The following is an 18,280-nucleotide window of genomic DNA, read 5'->3' on the forward strand; positions in this document are numbered from 1 at the left end:
ATAAAACAACAGAGAATGCATAGAGAGAGTGGAATCTACATTGCTATATCGGTAAGACTCAAATGATGAGACCCCCAGGGCACAGGTCAAGTGATTGGGCCATGATAAGCTGGGATTCGCACCAGTAGGTCGTAGGTTCGATTCCTTGTCCCGCGCAGTGAGGCAAAACCTCCACCTACGATTTACCTTTTCTATCGAAATCGAGGGCACTAGTGGCGGGGGACTACGCAAGGGCGGTAATCCCAAGAATCAGATGATGAGTATCCAAGTTGCTTGTCTGATGAGACACGATGTAGAGAGGAGGGTTCTATTGCTAGCAAAGAACCATAAGGTGGTTGTAGTTACAAGTAGGAACAGTAATTGAAGGGAAGCTAAAAGTAACTAGGCATATTGTGGTGGCTGTCCATCTACTTTGAAACTTGACTTGAAATTCAGCATTACATTTGTTAAACTAAGACTTTGCAGGGATTAATGTATTTGGTAATGGCAAACTGAGCTCTTAATTTCTAATGTTCATACTGCCAAGTAATATACATTATGAGTGATGTCATCTCAGATTCATTTCTGGCTTCTAATTTCCATCTTCTGTGGCAATAACAACAACATATCCAGCTTTTATCCCACTATGTGGCAAATCTGAAGATATTTTCTTCCAAATGTTTGAGATTTCTATATGCACAAGAAATTTTAATGAATTCATGTGGAGACAATCACTTGGCTTCTTGTGTGTGTCACTTTCTTGTTGGAATGAAATTAAATACGTACCATGGGGGCTATATATGCTTTGGTGTTTGGGATGAAATGAGTTGTATCACATGGGATTAGCACTTAATGATTCCTCTCCTGCCATGATGATTTATGATTTATGAAATTAACTGCTGTCAAACTATGACTCTCTGCCAACCCTTAGCATATTTTCTTGGAATGTTGTCGTTACTACTTCTGTAGTGGTAATCTTTATTCTTTATCACACATTAAGATTGCACCAGCAATGAAGTTGGGAGTTAGTATCGCTCTTATATTGACCATGCAGGAAGTGTGGAATTGAATTAGGGTGGTGGCATATAAGAAGAAATTCATGTATCATTTTTCCTGTGAGGACCTTTTTTTTTTTTCTTTCAAAATGAATTTCTACAAGCCAATATGTTGTATTTGGTTATGGTTGTTATTTGCTTTTTCTTGTAAAATTGTTGCCTATGAAGAGAAACCTAGGCCGCATTGTCTCTTTAGTGGGTTTCTTCCTATTGTGGATGGTTTATTTTATTGTCGGGTATTGCTGGTTTGGCGTTGGACTTATGAACGGATTATCATGTAATTACTCTTTAATTTGTACATGAAAATTTCCATCTCTTTCTCTCTCTCTGGTGCAAAGCAATGGAAAGTCTGAGGGCTTTACAGCCCGATTGAAACCGGAAGAGCAGGAAGTGAAGTGCAACTACAGATTGGGACACTGTACTAGTAAGTTATGATAGCGAAAGGTAATTTATCATTAGAGACATATATCTCTGATGCATGTGTAGTCACTAATGACATATTTAGCCTGTCTTTGTATTTCAGTAGCCGCCTTGCCCACTTTGCTTGTGTCACACCTCCCACCTAAACCTCAGTCTTTTCTAACCCTTTTTTCCAGATCATTATCCTCTTTAACTGACTGGAATTCTATTTCTTGGTAGCCTTAAGACTTTTGCTTTATGCTGCTGGCTGCCAATTACCACGTTTTCCACTGCTTGCTTATCTTGTTCTTTATCCTATCCACTATTTTAGGTGTGAATTTGTTGAACTTTTTCTTGAGTTGACATCATTCCACTCACCCACACAACCAAATGGACTTATTTAGTCACTCTTTTAAGCTGTGCTAGTAACATATGGATATTTTATTAAGATTGTCTTTGATTGCATACATTTATTATTAAAAATATATAATTATTAATTATTTTTTATAAAAAATAATTAAATACTCTTAACTTTTTTTATAAAAAATTATGTATGGTACAAGCATTTAAAATTTCTTTTCATGAAATTTATTTTTTAAGGGGTGGGTTAGTTTTTGTTTTCTAGACAATATTACTTAGAATCATTTTGAGAGTCTATAGGGGATTGTTTTTGTACCCTTAATATGTAACAGCTTGAACTTGTTGCTCAATTCAAGCAAAAGATCCCCTGCTTTATGAGAGCTGGGAGAGTCATATTTACGTGTATTATAAATAACCTTACTATTATTATCGTCGGTACTCATCAATATCAGATAAATATCTAATCCCGTATATTATGTGAGAAACATTTGGTTCACTTGTATTTGTCAGTTGGGGTATTGTGATTCATTTGGGTCTTCTAGGCCCTAGCAAGAATAGGAGTTAGTTTATTGTGTGCTTATTTACCTAAAGAAAAAGAAAAAAAAAGGAAAGAAAAATCATAAGAATGTTGGCTTACAATTGAAGAATTGTGGAATGTTTGGTTATTTGCGTTGTGTTAGGTGTTAAAAGAAAATCTTTTGTTTGGTGGGAATTGTGATTTGGCGGGGGACCTCTGTCTGCCCACTACACCTAGGATTTAGAGACTAATAATATTATTATTCATGTAATTATGTTTATGATTTGGGTTTGGTTATTATTTTATCTCTATTTTGTGTAATTGATTATCCTAGGCGGCGGGTCCTGCTCGGGGTATATAAAGGCTACTACGTCTACTTGTAGAGTCAATAGATTTTAGTAATGATGCGAGTCGAGAATAATTTTAAATACTCCTTTTCCCTTTGTCATAGGGCAAGCCAGTTTTGTTCGATTCCTATTGGCTTATCTAAACCAATCTGAATAACTTTTTTATTGATTATTATTGGTAATAACATTATTCATTTTTTTTGTTTTAGCATGGTGGTATAGCTAGCAGGCAATAGCTTACCTAAGTCACTAAACTCAAAATTTGGATTTATTATATTTATTTAGAGTTTGGAGTGGGTGGTCTGTCTGTCAGTCTGTCTTACTTATAGATTAAAGGGAAACCCACCTTGGGAGTCAACACATAATTATACTGTCAGGTATGAAACAGACGATGGGCTTTGACTTGGGGGGTTAATTTTAATCGTTCCGTACATCAAACTTAGTTGCAAAATGAAATGAATGGTCATATAGTAACAACATTAGTTGGATAAACACTCACAATCCAACTTTTATATACACAAGCATGCATTAGGGCAGCAATATCCAAATGGATCTGCTCCATCCAATCACCTTTGATTCTTGACTTACGTACAGCACGTTAACCAAATATATCATCCACTATCCTCAATGGCCACTTGATTTCATCTAACTTTTAGTTCGTTTCTCTCACTATATCCTATTTCCCTTGGTATTATTCATCTACGTACTGTGTAAGATAAAAAGAGGGGGAAAAAACTCACCAAATAAGAAAAAGGAAAACAAGGAGGGGAGCTGTATTTATGTTTCATCAATTCTTTGCTTTTATTTTTGTGTAGCCAAAATGTATCCATAATTCTACCAGAAGACAATTTATGTCATTGTAGGGTTTTTTTTTCTTCTTTTTTTTTTTTGGTGAAATAATTTTATTTTTTTATAATTTTAAATATGTCCATAAACTTGTACTTTTTTCTAATGAAATCTTAAACTTTTTATAGTTATAAATATGTTTTTAAACTATGTAAAATTACTCATTTAAACATTTGATTACTAAATGATACACGTGTGTTGACGTGATAGTTTTGAATGTTTCTTTAGCTTTCTTCTCTCTTTAGTGTCTCCTCAATTTTCTTTTACTCTTTGAAAACACCTCACATCTCTCTCTGACATCTCTTTTAACTCATTTTCTAATCCAATCTGCCTATCTAGCCCAATTAAAAGAGACACAGCTGAAGAGAAAGGAGGGAGGAGGGAGTTAATGAATACATGAGCATATCATTTGCTAGTTAAGTGTCTAAATAAATAATTTTGTATAGTTTATAAGTATATTTAGAATTACAAAAAATTATGAACACAGATATATTTTTAACCTAAGTTTAGGAATATATTTAAAATTACAAAAAAATAAAATTTTATAATAAAAAATACAAAAATTCATAAGCATAAATATGGTTTTGGCCTAATAATACGTTATGCTTGGCTAAAAACATATTTATGTCTATGACTTCTTACGGGTTTTTTTTAAATTTTAAATTTTTTATGATTTTAAATGTATTCTTGAATTTTAATTAAAAGCATATTTATACTCAAGACACATTTATATTATTTTTTTTGAAAATTTTTATATTTTTTATAGTTTTAAATTTATCTTGAATTATATAAAATCACTCATTTAAATATTTGAAATATGTTTCTATTCACTTGTTGATTAAGTATTTAAATGAGTAATTTTAAAAAGTTTAAAAGCACATTTAAAATTATAAAAAGTTTAAGATTTAAAAAAAAAAAACTTAAAAGTTTAGGGATATAAATATATTTTTAATTAAAATTTAAAAAAAAAAACTAAAAAAATCAGAGACTCGTATTATGCACCTTTTGTTTTTATCCTGCATGCTATTTGGTTAAAGTAGAATGGTGTGATGTGCTTTTTTTTCTTTTATATTTTCTTTTTATGGGAGAAGGGTCACTTTTGACGAAGATGAACAATGAAAATCTGGGCCACCATTAGTAGTAGGTCACAAAGTGTCCTTAATGTGTTAAAACCACCACTTTACCGAACTAAGTTAGGAATTAAAATGGACTAATATATATATATCATGATTTTATTAAAATTATTCAATTGTTAAAATAATTTATACTAATGATTCTTAAATTAGATAAAAAAAAATTGCTATTTATTTAAACGTTTAGAGTGACATCCATATATATTTATATTAATATATTACGTTACACATCAACATTACCCAAATCAAATTAATTATTGTCGTATTAATTGCTCGAATATATAACAATTATTTAAGAACATCATTTTCCATTCGGATGTCACTCAAATCCACACATCTCCGTCCACGCGTCCTAGCAAAAGCATCTGGTAGGACCCACATTTATATTTCCATCATGTTGGAGCTTTCTTTCTTTCTTTCTTTCTTTCTCCTTTGCTTTTGTTTTTTTGTTTTTTTTTTTTTTTTTTTTTTTGGGGGGGGGGGGTTGGGAGGGGGGTGGTCTGCGGCAGTTGACCCACATTTTCACATGCTCTACCCTAAAACCCCACTGTTTTCTACCCAAAAAAAAGGGCCTCTCTCTGCTTGCTTAAAATTATTCAGATATTCCTACCACTAACATTGTATCCTACTAAAGATTAAAATTAATAAGTTGAAAAATTTAATAATAACAGTAAAATTTTCTCTTTATGATGAGAGGAAGACAAATACATTAATGGGATATAAACGAATGGTAAATTTTTTTTATTTTTCTATTGTTAAATGTGATATTTTGCCGCCCCAACCTTACTCTTTACCCCCTGTCAATGCCTAAGAACTAAGAAACCCAAAATACCAATATAAATAAATGTACACAGCTAGGAACCAGAATGCTCCATCTCTCTCACTCCCTCTCTCTCTCTCTTTGCTGTTGCTGTTGCTGATATAAAGATTCTATGGGTTTGGAGAAACGATTGTTGGTAGAAAACTGTGAGCGTGTGTCAAAGTTTGAAGGTTGTTGTTCAGCTATGGAGGAAAGAGATGGTTGCAGCAGCAGCAGCCGCCAATATGGCCAGAGAATACAACTAATATTTCAGCCAAAGGGATGAGTTGAAGATTTGGGAAACCCCTAGGCAAGTCTGATGCTTGGCTTATAAATTTCCACTTCCACCTAACACTCGTTGTTTTTGCTTCTTTTCAAAGTCGTCTCCGATACACACACGACACGGGATTTCTCTCACTTTGTAAAGGATTGGGAGAGAGGGTCGTCTATTTACCGGTATGCAACCTTCCTGATCTCTTGTCGCTTTCCAAAGAGCTAGCTATAGCTAGTCAAGGCTGTTATTTGCTAAGAGAAAAATAAACTCAATATTTAACCCCTAGAAAGAAAGAAAGATGAGAATTCCCGGGGGGGGGGGGAGGCTTCTTCCCATATATGTTGTGTTGTTTGTTGTTGTTCTTCTTTTTGTTTTCTCACATCATCTGTCGTCTCTGATTCAAGATCAAACGTTTGTTGAAACTGATCTTCATCTATATATATATATAGCTTTAGTTTTGTTGGGTTGGTTGGGTGTTTATGGATTTGATTCTTGGAATGAATGGTAATGCTCAAACTCTACTTCGAAAATATATATATATATATATGAATCTTAATTTCATGCCATCGTTGAATTCAATTGAAAGATGCATCAATGATGTCTTCTTGCAGTTGCAGGTCACAAATTCATCAGTTTTTCTTGGCGAAATTCCCGGGAAACAAGCAAACAACAAACTCGGTATATATATATATATATATAAATGCGTGCATCAAAAACATGCTGCAAAATGCACCAAAGATCTGAACAAATTAAATTTCACAACTTTAGTGTTATATATATACACTTAACCGCAGCTCGATGCTATGACTGCTAATCATCTCAATCCGGGAAGCATGCATCTTAAATTCCGCTCAAAACCCACCAGATGATGGAGAATACAGTCCAATTTAATTATCACGCTTGTTTTTCCTAATCTTTTTCCACTTGGCTGATAGTGTTTTTCTCATCATTATTATTTAATCAAACAATTAATATGAACTAAATCTTCGTAACAATGCTAAGATTGTTCATTTGTTGTTACTTTATTTCTCATCACCTAATTAATTAATTAATTTTATGGTACAAAATCACAAATTTAATAAAATACCAGGTTCAAGATCACACACACACTTGTAAACGGGTGGGTCCTCCTCGGGTGCATTAATTAAAATAATATTAGATATACGATGCCCTCAGGTGCAAATTGGCAATCTGTTGCCCATCTCACCAACTGTTGGTGCCAAATGTATATAATAGCTTTTGTGTTCTTTAAGAGAAGTATTATGAGTTGTCAATGGCCACTCGTTAATTAGGATGAGGATGAAGATGAAAGGATAATGATTAGGAAATATAATGGCTTTTATTTATTTATGTGATAGTTTAATATATCACATTTTTAATTAATTTAATAAATATTAAATATTAACACCTGAGTTGTCTTGACCTTTTTTTCTTTCTTTACTTTATTATTATTAAACCTGAGCTACCCTCTACAATTTCACGTGTCTCTATTAGTGAAAAGCCACCGGTCTCCATACTGTGATAATTTCTTCCTAATCTAATCATATCTCAAATACTATCTTTAACAAGCAGATTTTTCTTGAATTTGAGCTAATTATGTCTTAAAAATTAGATTGGGCTTTAATTATACAGCAACTGGCCGACGAATGGAATGAGGAAGAATACGGCCCAAAATAAGAATGGGCCCAACCCGGGACCCATAAGACTTTTTTTTCTTAAGCCTCAATGGCCCCAAATATTTTAGTCCCATATATCATAACTCAGCCCCCCTAATCCTATACAAAATAAAATGTATGAGATATGATTAACAAGATTTTGAAAGGAAGATCGATAAATAAATACTGCTACAAAGAGTAATGTTTTGAAACTGTACCATCTATCGAACTGCAAATGAAAGTGTGCCCAGAGTTAATGGTCGGACTGGGATTGAATAAAGATTTATTTTTATTATATAAATAAGTACATAATAGTTTTTTTAAGAAATTATTTAGCAATTATACTACAATCAACCATTACTAAAGAGGTAAAAAATACAATTACTAGGATAATTCTTCACTAAAACACGACTTGAGTGACTCTTATGAATGTCAAACCACCCGAAAAAGAATTTGAATAAACTATAACTATGCAGGTGAATCAAATGCTTCACACACTTTTTCAACTTGAAACTAGCTAGGGCAATGGACATTAACAGAACAGAAGGTTTAAATGAATAATAACAACAAAAAGAAGATAAATGGGATTCCCCGTATTTGTTGAATGATGATAGGCATGTGGGGGCACCATGGCATTGAATATTTATATATATATATATATCATGAAATGGGTTTTGAAAGCCATCAAGGGCAGGCTGAGGCTGTCTCTTCCAATAATTTGGATATATGCCAAGTGGAAGCCGCCCCTGCACATGGCCACATATATAGCCATTTCTTTTCCCATTCAATTTTATGTATTATAATGTGTGTGTGTGTGTGTTACTTGCTCTATCTGTCTCTAAATAATTGTTTAAAAATTGCACCTTTGATTAGGAGCTTTAAAAGCTGAAAATTCCAGAATGGCCATATGGGTGCATGTGAGCACCTTCCAAATTGCAGTGTTTGTTATTTTGCAGGAATATTGGCCTTTCATTGGTGACTACCTACACTCAATGATTAACACTCTCATGGAGAAAGCTCCTACTTGTCTGTTGTTTCTCTATGATCCTTTTGACACCCTGTGGGATGGACCTACAGAATAATCCATGCCCTTCTTTCCTTTTTTTTAATAAATTATATTCTAAGCCTCTAAACTCTTATAAACTAAATGTCATGAATGCCCCTACAGCATATATTTAACAACTCTTAATTAATCTGTTATAACTTTTAAACACACAGGAATAATTAGTTTCAAACGTGGACAATGTATTTTACCTTCTTTTTTTTCTATCTTCTTCAAATAATTGTTGACACTTTCAACTATGAAGGTTCTGAAACAATCAACTAGATTGGGATAATTGCCCTTTTGTTCTAATAACACAAGTCCAAATCCTCCTATAATTCACCTAGAAGTAAGCTCTTTTTTCTTAAAGCAATTGATGATTTCACATTATATAATTGATCCAAATATATGTTTATTATAAGTAGATTAAATAATTTTCACCATCTTCCAAATATCAGTATTGAAAAATGTTCAATGCTCAAAGTAGTGTGAATATGTATCTTTATGGGATCATCGGTCTAGACAAGATAACTAAAATAGTGAAATCTAAATGAGTATTATTCCTCATTACAAAATAAATGCATAAATCCAACAACAATTTTACGTTAATTATGTTCCTAGATTCTTATTTACTGACCATCAATATATAATCATGGAGTTGGAATGGGTTGACCTAAACATGAATCAAATATTGCTAGAAAGTACAAGACATGTCAGCATTCACTTAGAACACATTCCTTCCATGTTTTGGTGTCTGGTAGATTCTCAATTAGTCCGAATCTTTACAGTCATTAGATGCTGAACTCCTAGCTGGTTCACTTCCCCAAACCTCACGGACACTCACTAATTTAATCAAAAACTCTCTCTGATCAATCGATTCCATTAATAATCATTGTTCATTAATCATACATCCATCATAACGAAGTTATTAACCAACCATCCATCTCTTCGCTCTTCCGTGTCATATAACACCATCTTTCCTGCCATCTCGGCTTTCTTCCAAGAATGGCTGCCAGGTAGTGTGAGAGCACCAAATCCCAGCCGAGAAAGAGGCCAAAATGCAGAAGCAGCTGCTCTTCCTGTGCTTTTGCATTGGCCTCTCTCTTGTTTATGCAAACGATGAAGCTTCAGTTTTGCTATCAATGAAGAATGATCTGGTTGACCCTTTGCACAAACTCAAAGACTGGAAAACTATAGCCACTAATGATTATTACCACTGCAACTGGACTGGAGTTTTCTGCAACTCCAATGGCATCGTCGAGAAGCTTGACCTCTCCAGCATGAATCTCAGCGGCCGTATCTCTGATCACATACAAAGCTTGAATGCCCTTGTTTATCTCGACCTTTCGTGTAACGGGTTCTCCTCATCCTTGCCAAAATCATTCTCCAATCTTACTTTTCTCAGGAGCATTGACCTCAGCCAGAACAACTTCGTTGGCAGCTTTCCGGAGGGGCTGGGGGGCGCTTCCGGGTTGAGATCAGTCAACGCTTCCAGCAACAATTTCTCGGGTTTCCTACCTGAGAATCTTGGCAGTGCAACTTTGCTCGAAAGCCTGGATTTTCGCGGGAGCTTCTTCGAGGGTTCGATTCCATCTTCTTTCAGGAACTTGCAGAAACTGAAGTTTCTCGGCCTTTCAGGAAATAATTTTACCGGAAGAATTCCAGTAGAGCTTGGCCAACTTTCGTCGCTGGAGACCATCATTCTTGGGTACAATGAGTTTGAAGGCCCTATCCCGGCTGAACTTGGCAATCTCACCAACCTTCAGTACCTTGACTTGGCAGTTGGCAGCCTCAGTGGCCAGATTCCTAAAGAACTCGGCAGGCTGAAGAAACTGACAACTGTTTACTTGTATCAGAACAATTTTGAAGGGAAGATTCCACCGGAAATTGGAAACATCACTTCGCTTGTGTACTTGGATGTCTCTGATAATAAAATTTCCGGTGAGATCCCAGATGAAATTGGCCGGCTAAATCAGCTGCAGCTACTAAATTTGATGTGCAATCAGCTGAATGGCTCAATTCCAAGCAAGCTTGGTGAGTTATCCAAACTAGAGGTTCTTGAGCTATGGCAGAATTCATTGACTGGTCCGTTGCCGGAAAATCTTGGCCAGAACTCCCCATTGCGGTGGCTGGACGTGTCGTCTAATTCATTGACAGGTGAGATTCCGCCAGGGTTGTGTGATTCTGGCAATCTCACTAAACTAATTCTTTTCAACAATTCATTTTCCGGTCCAATCCCCACAGGTCTCTCAACTTGTTCTTCACTTGTCCGGGTTAGGGTCCAAAACAATCTTATTTCTGGGACAATTCCAACTGGCCTCGGAAATCTGCCAAAATTGCAGAGGCTAGAATTGGCTAGCAACAATCTAACCAGTAGAATTCCGGATGATCTAGCTCTCTCTACTTCACTTTCTTTCATAGATGTCTCATGGAACCGCCTTGAATCATCCCTCCCTCCAACGATTCTATCCATTCCCAGTCTCCAAAACTTTATTGCTTCTAACAACAATTTGAGAGGCAATATTCCAGACCAATTCCAGGACTGCCCATCCCTTTCTGTGCTCGATCTGTCGAGCAACCATTTCTCTGGAAAAATCCCACAGAGCATTGCTTCATGCCAAAAGCTAGTGAGTCTGAATCTTCGGAACAACCAGTTCACTGGGGAAATCCCAAGACCAATAGCCACGATGCCCACATTGGCTATTCTGGATCTATCGAACAATTCTCTTACAGGAAGCATACCAGAGAATTTTGGAAGCTCTCCTGCCCTGGAAATGCTCAACCTGTCTTACAACAAGCTCGAGGGACCAGTTCCGAACACCGGTATGCTAATGACAATTAACCCAAATGATCTTACAGGCAATGCAGGTCTTTGTGGTGGCATTCTTCCACCATGTTCTCAAATTCCCACAAGAACGTCATCTCTGAGGAAAGCTCACGTCAAACACATAGTCGTTGGATTTGTCATTGGAATTTCGGTGATTCTAGCTCTTGGAATGGCAGTTCTTTTGGGGAGAACCCTTTACAGAAGATGGTACTTGTGCAGCAGCTTCTTCACAGATTGGTATAAATGGAGCACTTCAGAGTGGCCATGGAGGCTGATAGCATTCCAGAGGCTCAGTTTCACAAGTGCTGACATACTAGCCTGCATAAAGGAATCAAACATCCTTGGGATGGGTGCATCGGGGATCGTTTACAGGGCTGAGATCCAGCGGCCACATGCAGTTGTCGCAGTGAAGAAGCTATGGAGATCAACAGAGGCAGATACTGAAACTGGAGATGACCTGTTTGGAGAGGTTAATCTACTGGGGAGACTCCGGCATAGGAACATAGTTAGGCTGTTGGGGTACCTTCAGAATCAGAATGATGTGATGATGGTTTACGAGTACATGCCAAACGGCAACCTGGGGCAGGCCTTGCATGGCAAGCAGGCTGGGAAAATGTTGGTGGATTGGGTTTCTAGGTATAACATAGCTGTAGGGATTGCACAGGGGCTGGCTTACCTTCACCACGACTGCCACCCACCAGTCATCCACCGTGATGTCAAGTCGAACAACATTCTTCTTGATGCCAACTTTGAAGCCAGGATTGCAGATTTTGGCTTGGCCAGGACCATGCTGAGGAAGAATGAAACAGTTTCAATGGTGGCTGGGTCATATGGATATATAGCACCGGGTAACTAAGTTCCTGCCTTCATTAATTCGCTCTATAAATGGCTCTGTACGACAGTCATAGAATTCATTCCAAGCAATATAAAATTTATTGTTCTGAGTTCCTTGTTTCATCTGACATGCAGAATACGGATACACATTGAAGGTGGATGAGAAGAGCGACATATACAGTTTTGGGGTGGTGCTGCTGGAGCTTATTACAGGCAAATTTCCATTAGACCCAGGATTCGGGCAGTTTACTGATATTGTGGAATGGGTTCAAGGCAAGATGAGGAGCAACAGATCATTGGAAGAAGCTTTGGACCCCAACACTGCAGGGCAATGCAAGCATGTGCAAGAAGAGATGCTTCTTGTCCTCAGAATTGCTCTGCTCTGCACAGCCAAGAACCCGAAGGAAAGGCCTTCAATGAGGGATATCACAACAATGCTTGGAGAAGCAAAGCCCAGAAGGAAAAGCACTTGCCACAATGGAGCACAGAACCCAGTGAACAACAAGCCAATCTTCAGTAATTCTCCTGTCATTGGCCTCTTATAAGAATAGTTGTTTTGCTCATGACATTATTCACTGTAATTGCTCTTTCAAGTGAATTTTTCTTCTCTCTCTCTTTTTGAACTTTCCTTGGTTAGATCTGACCCAAAAGACCTCAGGTTTTGGCACCAAGAGGTAAGTGAGCAAGGCTTAAATGATTTTACTGTTAGTTTCCCTCAAAGGATGATTTATTGACGATAAATGCCATACAAGTAGCAGATATAGTCAGAATTGTTCCCAAAATAACATAGTACCTTTGAATTTATCACTTTTGAACATTTAAAACTTAGATTTATCAAAAGAATTTGGAACTCTCATAATCAAATCATTGATTATGCCAATTATGTGATCAAACTAAAGATGTCCTAAATTTAAGCAGTCACACATCCAAAAAGACATGAACACAATATATGGGGGAAACTTTCCAACAAGGATGGACATGTGAAGAATTACATTTTCACCTCCATGACAAGAGAACAAATCCACTAAACCAAAATGATACCCAAAGAAAATTCCCTTATCTAAAGAAATGTCTTTTTACTCTCTTTTCTTGCTATGCCCAAAATTCACCGTCTCCCATGAATTGCCAGTGCACCATCACCTTGCAGTCTTTGCACCTTAAATGACCCCTTTAGCAAGGTTGTTAAACTCAAAATGAGAATTCATAAAATCAAATCGTAAAATTTTAGCAACAATTAAAAACACCTTTTAATACATGTAAATATATATTTATAATGACATAATTTTATAAAAAATAAATTAATATAATTTAATAACATGATTATTACAACCTTATTCCTTATTGATGAAATACATTTACCTATTTCAAAATAACTTCATCTATTAATTTCAAAAATACTAAATAATATAAAAATTTTAAATATTAAGTCCATCATTTATCCATCCAAAATCAAAATTCCAAATATTAGTTCATATAACATAAATTCTCATAAGTCATAAGTCATAACCTAATATTAATAAAAACAACATACATTGTTAAACTTTTACATTACAAGCACAAAATACAAAGTAAAATAAATCATTAATAGAAATATTTAAATCTTCATCCAAGCTATGACCACTTCCATCATCATCAGCATCTTCAAAATCAGTGTCATCTTCTAATTCACAATCACTAATATTATAAAAAATATCATTACCACCTAATTTTAAACCTCCTAAAGGCTTTGATGGTTCTTCATCATCATTGTTGTCATGGTCATGCACTACATTATCTTCACCAATTTCTTCACTTTCACCACTTTCCATCCTTGTTGCACCATCAAGAATATCTAACCTACTACCATTGGAGGAAAAAACGAGGCTAGATTCCTCTGTTATCCATTCATCATCTGAGGATAGCTCATCAACGCCAAATGATACTTCATCTTTTATGAATTGTTTATTTCTCAACTTTAAATTATACATTACAAAAACCAAGTCATTCATCTTCTTTTGATGCAAACGATTTCTTCGCTTTGTGTGAACCTAAATCATAATTTATAAAGTTATCACAAATCAATTGTTAGTTTGGCATTACAAACATGGTGTTCAAAATTTAAAGCATAACTAAAATAAGGACTAAATATATTTTGCTTACCATATCAAATGCACTCCAATTTCGTTCACATCCAAAAGAGCTACATATCAAGCTCAGCACACGAATAGCAAACTTTTGCAATTCAGGACATTCATCTCCATAGGAGTCTCACCACTTTGCTGGAGCATTTTTATCCCTTACAAGCTTAGCAGCTTCAAAGCCAAATAATCCTTTTGCATCCTTAAATAACTCAATTTGCATATCTATTTTGCACCTTTCATCTGAATCTTTAACCATTCTTTCAATGCATTTATATAGTCCAATTTTTATTTCTGCTCTAACTTTAAAATTTGGACTATAATGATAATAAGGGTTCAAGTAATATGCTACAGCATGTAATGGCCTATGCAATTGAAGTTCCCATCTTTCATCAACAATTTCCAAAATTGGCTCAAAGCTACATAAAACTAAATAAATAGGTGTATATAAAAAAATGTAAGTATTGTAAAACGATTAAACCATATAGTTAGTAACTTACTTTTTTTTTACATTGTCAAAATTAGCTTTAATCTTCTCTCTAGCACGATCCATCTACTCATAAAGGAAGCCCATAGCTTGTTTCTCATTTGAATCAACCAATTGAATAACTTTTATCAAGGGAAATGCTGCCTTCAGACAATAAATAATGTTTTTCCAAAATCTGGTATCTAATACCGTTTGTTGAACTCACTTCCCATCTTGTTGAGAGACAAACCTGCTAAACTCCCATGACTTTGAAGTGAACATTGTCATCAAGGCACCTAAAGTCAAATATGTAGTTGCAAAGCAAGTAACAGTTGGTCTTATCAAGTCTCTTCCTTTTGTAAAATGTCTTAACATAAAAATGAGAAGAGTTTTTGAATAGATGTAGGTTGATATCCTCCTAGCTTTTATAATGGTTGTAACATGAACTTTGATGTTCTTTTCAAAATCTTCCAATATCAAGTCAATACAGTGGGCAGCACATGGAGTCCAATACAACCCTTTCATTTTCTCCATTGGCATCTCACCTACAACTTTATAATTTGCAGTATTATCAATTACAACTTGCACCACATTCTCTTCTCCAACTTTCTCCACTATCATATCGAACATCTCAAATACTTTGTCAGCAGTTTTAGAATCAAATGTATCAATTGAGGTCAAAAAAATTGTTCCCTTTGGGCTATTTACTAAGAAACTGCAAATTAAACGGCTCTTTTTATCAGTCCATCCATTTGACATAATTGAGCAACCTGTTTTTTTCCATTCAACTTTAAACTCCTCAAACAATTCCATGGTGCGACTTACTTCTTTTTTCAAATATTTCACTCTAATCTCATGATAGGAAAGAGGTTTAAGTCCACATCCATATTTGTCTACCAATTCAAGCATCTTTGTAAACCCAGGATGTCTTACATAATTAAATGGAACAGCACATGCATAAAAAAATCTAGCAATATGTTGACAACATTCTTCTTTTAATTCTCTTTTCAACATCTGATTAATGGTTGTTGGAGTACATCCAGTTACACTTGCACACTTCCCCCTTTTCACAAAAGCATCCAAAGCAGTACTCTTACCCTTTTGCTTTGATGTAACTTGTTGCACCTCATCACCCTCATTCTCAAAATCATCAATACTGTGAATTATCTTTCTTTTTCTTTTAGTAAATTCAGCATTCTTTATCAAAATTGTCAAAATTTCCTTTTTAACATCATCTGGAACACTTAGACAAAGCTCCACATCTTTATAAGTACAAGCTAAGTGATGCTTAAGGCGAAAAATGCCTCAAAAAAAATCTTATCACAAAATTTGCACTACACTTTTCTTGAGTTCTTATCCACATCAATGACATATCAAACCTATTTCCTGCTACATTTTTCCTGTTAACTTTAGGTTTAAAAGAACTAGATGTTGATATTCTTTATCAAGTATTAGAAATCCTGTGATCCAAAATAAATTCAAAAAGTCTTAACTCTTCTTCTAATACATTATTTAAAATAAAAATTCAAACAACTACAACAATAATTATAAAAGTCCAACAAAACATTCAATAATTTAAGGCAATAATAATTCACTTTCAAATTAAGGAAACCAACAATAATTCAGTTTGTAGTAATTCTAAACGAGTTTATTTGATCAAACAGAGGCAGCCTCAAAATTAGGGTGACATGAATCAACAACCCTAGAAGAAAACGTTCCCATCACTGTAAAAGATTATAACAACACAATCAAATTATCAAAATGAAAGCAAAATCATTAGCTTACATACAAGAATCAGACCCTTTCAAGTCAAAATGAAGCAATAGGAGAATCACCAAAAACAAGACCAAGAAACATAACTTTCCGTCTAAGTACACTCCACCATAAATCAAATCCATACTTAATGTTATTTCTCCATCCCAAATGGTCCAAACTTTTACACAGCATCACAACAACAGTGCACCTTACCTGGATTGGTCTTAACACTGCTAAACTTACTCCTAGCTCCCAAAACCGGGCTTTTAGGCTTTACCACTGTCTTCCATTCTTATGTTTGCTTCAAACTCAAAAGGATTGCTCATCTCTTTTGTGCCTCTTCTATCTACCAGCCTATCAAGATATGCTTGAGTTTAGGTAATCCTAGGCTGCCATAAGCTGTCCAATTCCTATTTCAACCTCTATATCTTAGAATTTCCAACTTCTCCTTTATCCTACACTCTCAAACACTGACCTAAGTTCTTAGCTACACATTGAGAGTCCTCATGGAAAAATTTCCAGAGAAGTTTCCTTACATTTCACTAGGCATACCATTGGAATACTCACAGCTTCCTCATGCACTCAATTTTAACCCTTGGACTTATCCTAAAAAGATCTGATTCCTTATACCTTCACCTTGGGAATTACTATCATTCCTGAAGAGACCTTCTAAGCAATCAACCTTGCTTACCTTTCCCTCTAGCCTCTATTCCCTTGGGCTACTCTATAAGATCAATTTTCTCTTAATTTTCACATGGATCATGGCTGTTAGAGATACCTATTCGACCCAAATTAAGCCTTCATGTGCTGCTTTAACCAATGGCCATTTGTCTAGCCTTTTCCCTAGACTTTTCCCCATTTCCAGCACCTTCCTTAATTCTCAAATAGACACTTCACAGCACTCCCCCCCTTTAACCTAAGGGATCTTCTATTTAAGTCCAAGATTCTCCCAAATTTGCATGGCTCCATGCCATTCATTTGGACAAGAGTGCATCACCTCTTCTTATACAAGAGGTTCCATTTTTCAGCCTATTCCTTAGTACTCAAACCTGAGCCTGAGCATCCTTCAAACCCAACATTCCAGATCTTTACTGGTAACTCTTGTGGTTCTATCTATTCCTCATCCTAGGAAACACTAGACCTTTTATTCACTTGCTCATTACCTACAAGATGTTTCTATTTCCCTTTCCTTGCTTAGTCTGGACTTTGATCAACAATGGCTACACCATACAAGATAACACTTGCACACACCATTTTCCCTCACTGTTCACAAGGACCCTCACTGCAAGAGCCAAAGCTATCTTAAACACTACCTTCCTCCTTCTCACAATCCAGCCCAAGCTTACACAATAAATATGACCAAAACATTTTTCAGATTTCCCTATTCGCAAAAGGCAGCCCTCGATCATAATTAATATTATGCTAGTTTAGGGTTTAGGGAACTCCTAATATCATTTCTGTGCATCATAGTTGAACTCGTTAAACTCATTGCTAGAATCGTAATTCCATCGAGTTTATCAAGTTGACTCGCGACTCAACTCCAATTCAATATAATTTCGATTTTATAAGCATGTTGACTCGTTTAGAGGTTCCTAACACGTAAACTCGTATGAGTCGACTCGCGAGTTTGACAACAATTCCCTTTAGAGTTGACTCACAACCCTCGAAAATGTGTTGCATGACCCTTCCATAAGAATTCCTTTTCTTTTCTTTTTTTTTTTGAAACATATTGCTCTGAATCCCATGTAAACCATGGCCAAAATCTTATTCACCTTTCACTTAGGCTTTGCCTAAGCTCAAGCACCCTAGTGGTAACTTAACTGTGGTTAAGACCCATTACCCTTAACTCTCAAACTTGAGCCAACCTTGCTTTGC

The 18,280-nt window shown here is 35.6% G+C and overlaps 2 protein-coding genes across 2 annotated transcripts; one reads left to right on the forward strand and one right to left on the reverse strand.

Moving 5' to 3' along the window:
- Positions 1-5,432: 5,432 nt before the first annotated feature.
- Positions 5,433-12,839, forward strand: LOC127800187 (MDIS1-interacting receptor like kinase 1-like). The gene is made up of 2 exons (XM_052334654.1): positions 5,433-12,081; positions 12,203-12,839. The coding sequence occupies exons 1-2, from the start codon at positions 9,465-9,467 to the stop codon at positions 12,610-12,612; spliced, it is 3,027 nt and encodes a 1,008-aa protein (XP_052190614.1). The 5' UTR covers positions 5,433-9,464; the 3' UTR covers positions 12,613-12,839.
- A 763-nt stretch (positions 12,840-13,602) lies between these two features.
- Positions 13,603-15,463, reverse strand: LOC127794517 (uncharacterized). The gene is made up of 4 exons (XM_052325687.1): positions 14,901-15,463; positions 14,319-14,603; positions 14,207-14,246; positions 13,603-14,094 (listed from the first exon to the last, which is right to left on the reverse strand). The coding sequence occupies exons 1-4, from the start codon at positions 15,461-15,463 to the stop codon at positions 13,603-13,605; spliced, it is 1,380 nt and encodes a 459-aa protein (XP_052181647.1).
- Positions 15,464-18,280: the final 2,817 nt, after the last annotated feature.

Source organism: Diospyros lotus, chromosome 1 (assembly GCF_014633365.1).
Source record: "Diospyros lotus cultivar Yz01 chromosome 1, ASM1463336v1, whole genome shotgun sequence".
NCBI classification, from domain to species: Eukaryota; Viridiplantae; Streptophyta; class Magnoliopsida; order Ericales; family Ebenaceae; genus Diospyros; species Diospyros lotus.

Coding starts and splice junctions, on each gene's coding strand:
- LOC127800187 (XM_052334654.1), top strand. CDS start 9,465: ATGCAGAAGCAGCTGCTCTTCCTGTGCTTTTGCATTGGCCTCTCTCTT. Junction 12,082..12,202: donor ATATGGATATATAGCACCGG/GTAACTAAGTTC, acceptor TCTGACATGCAG/AATACGGATACACATTGAAG.
- LOC127794517 (XM_052325687.1), bottom strand. CDS start 15,463: ATGGAATTGTTTGAGGAGTTTAAAGTTGAATGGAAAAAAACAGGTTGC. Junction 14,604..14,900: donor AAGTCATGGGAGTTTAGCAG/GTTTGTCTCTCA, acceptor AGTTTTATGTAG/CTTTGAGCCAATTTTGGAAA. Junction 14,095..14,206: donor ATTGGAGTGCATTTGATATG/GTAAGCAAAATA, acceptor ATTATGATTTAG/GTTCACACAAAGCGAAGAAA.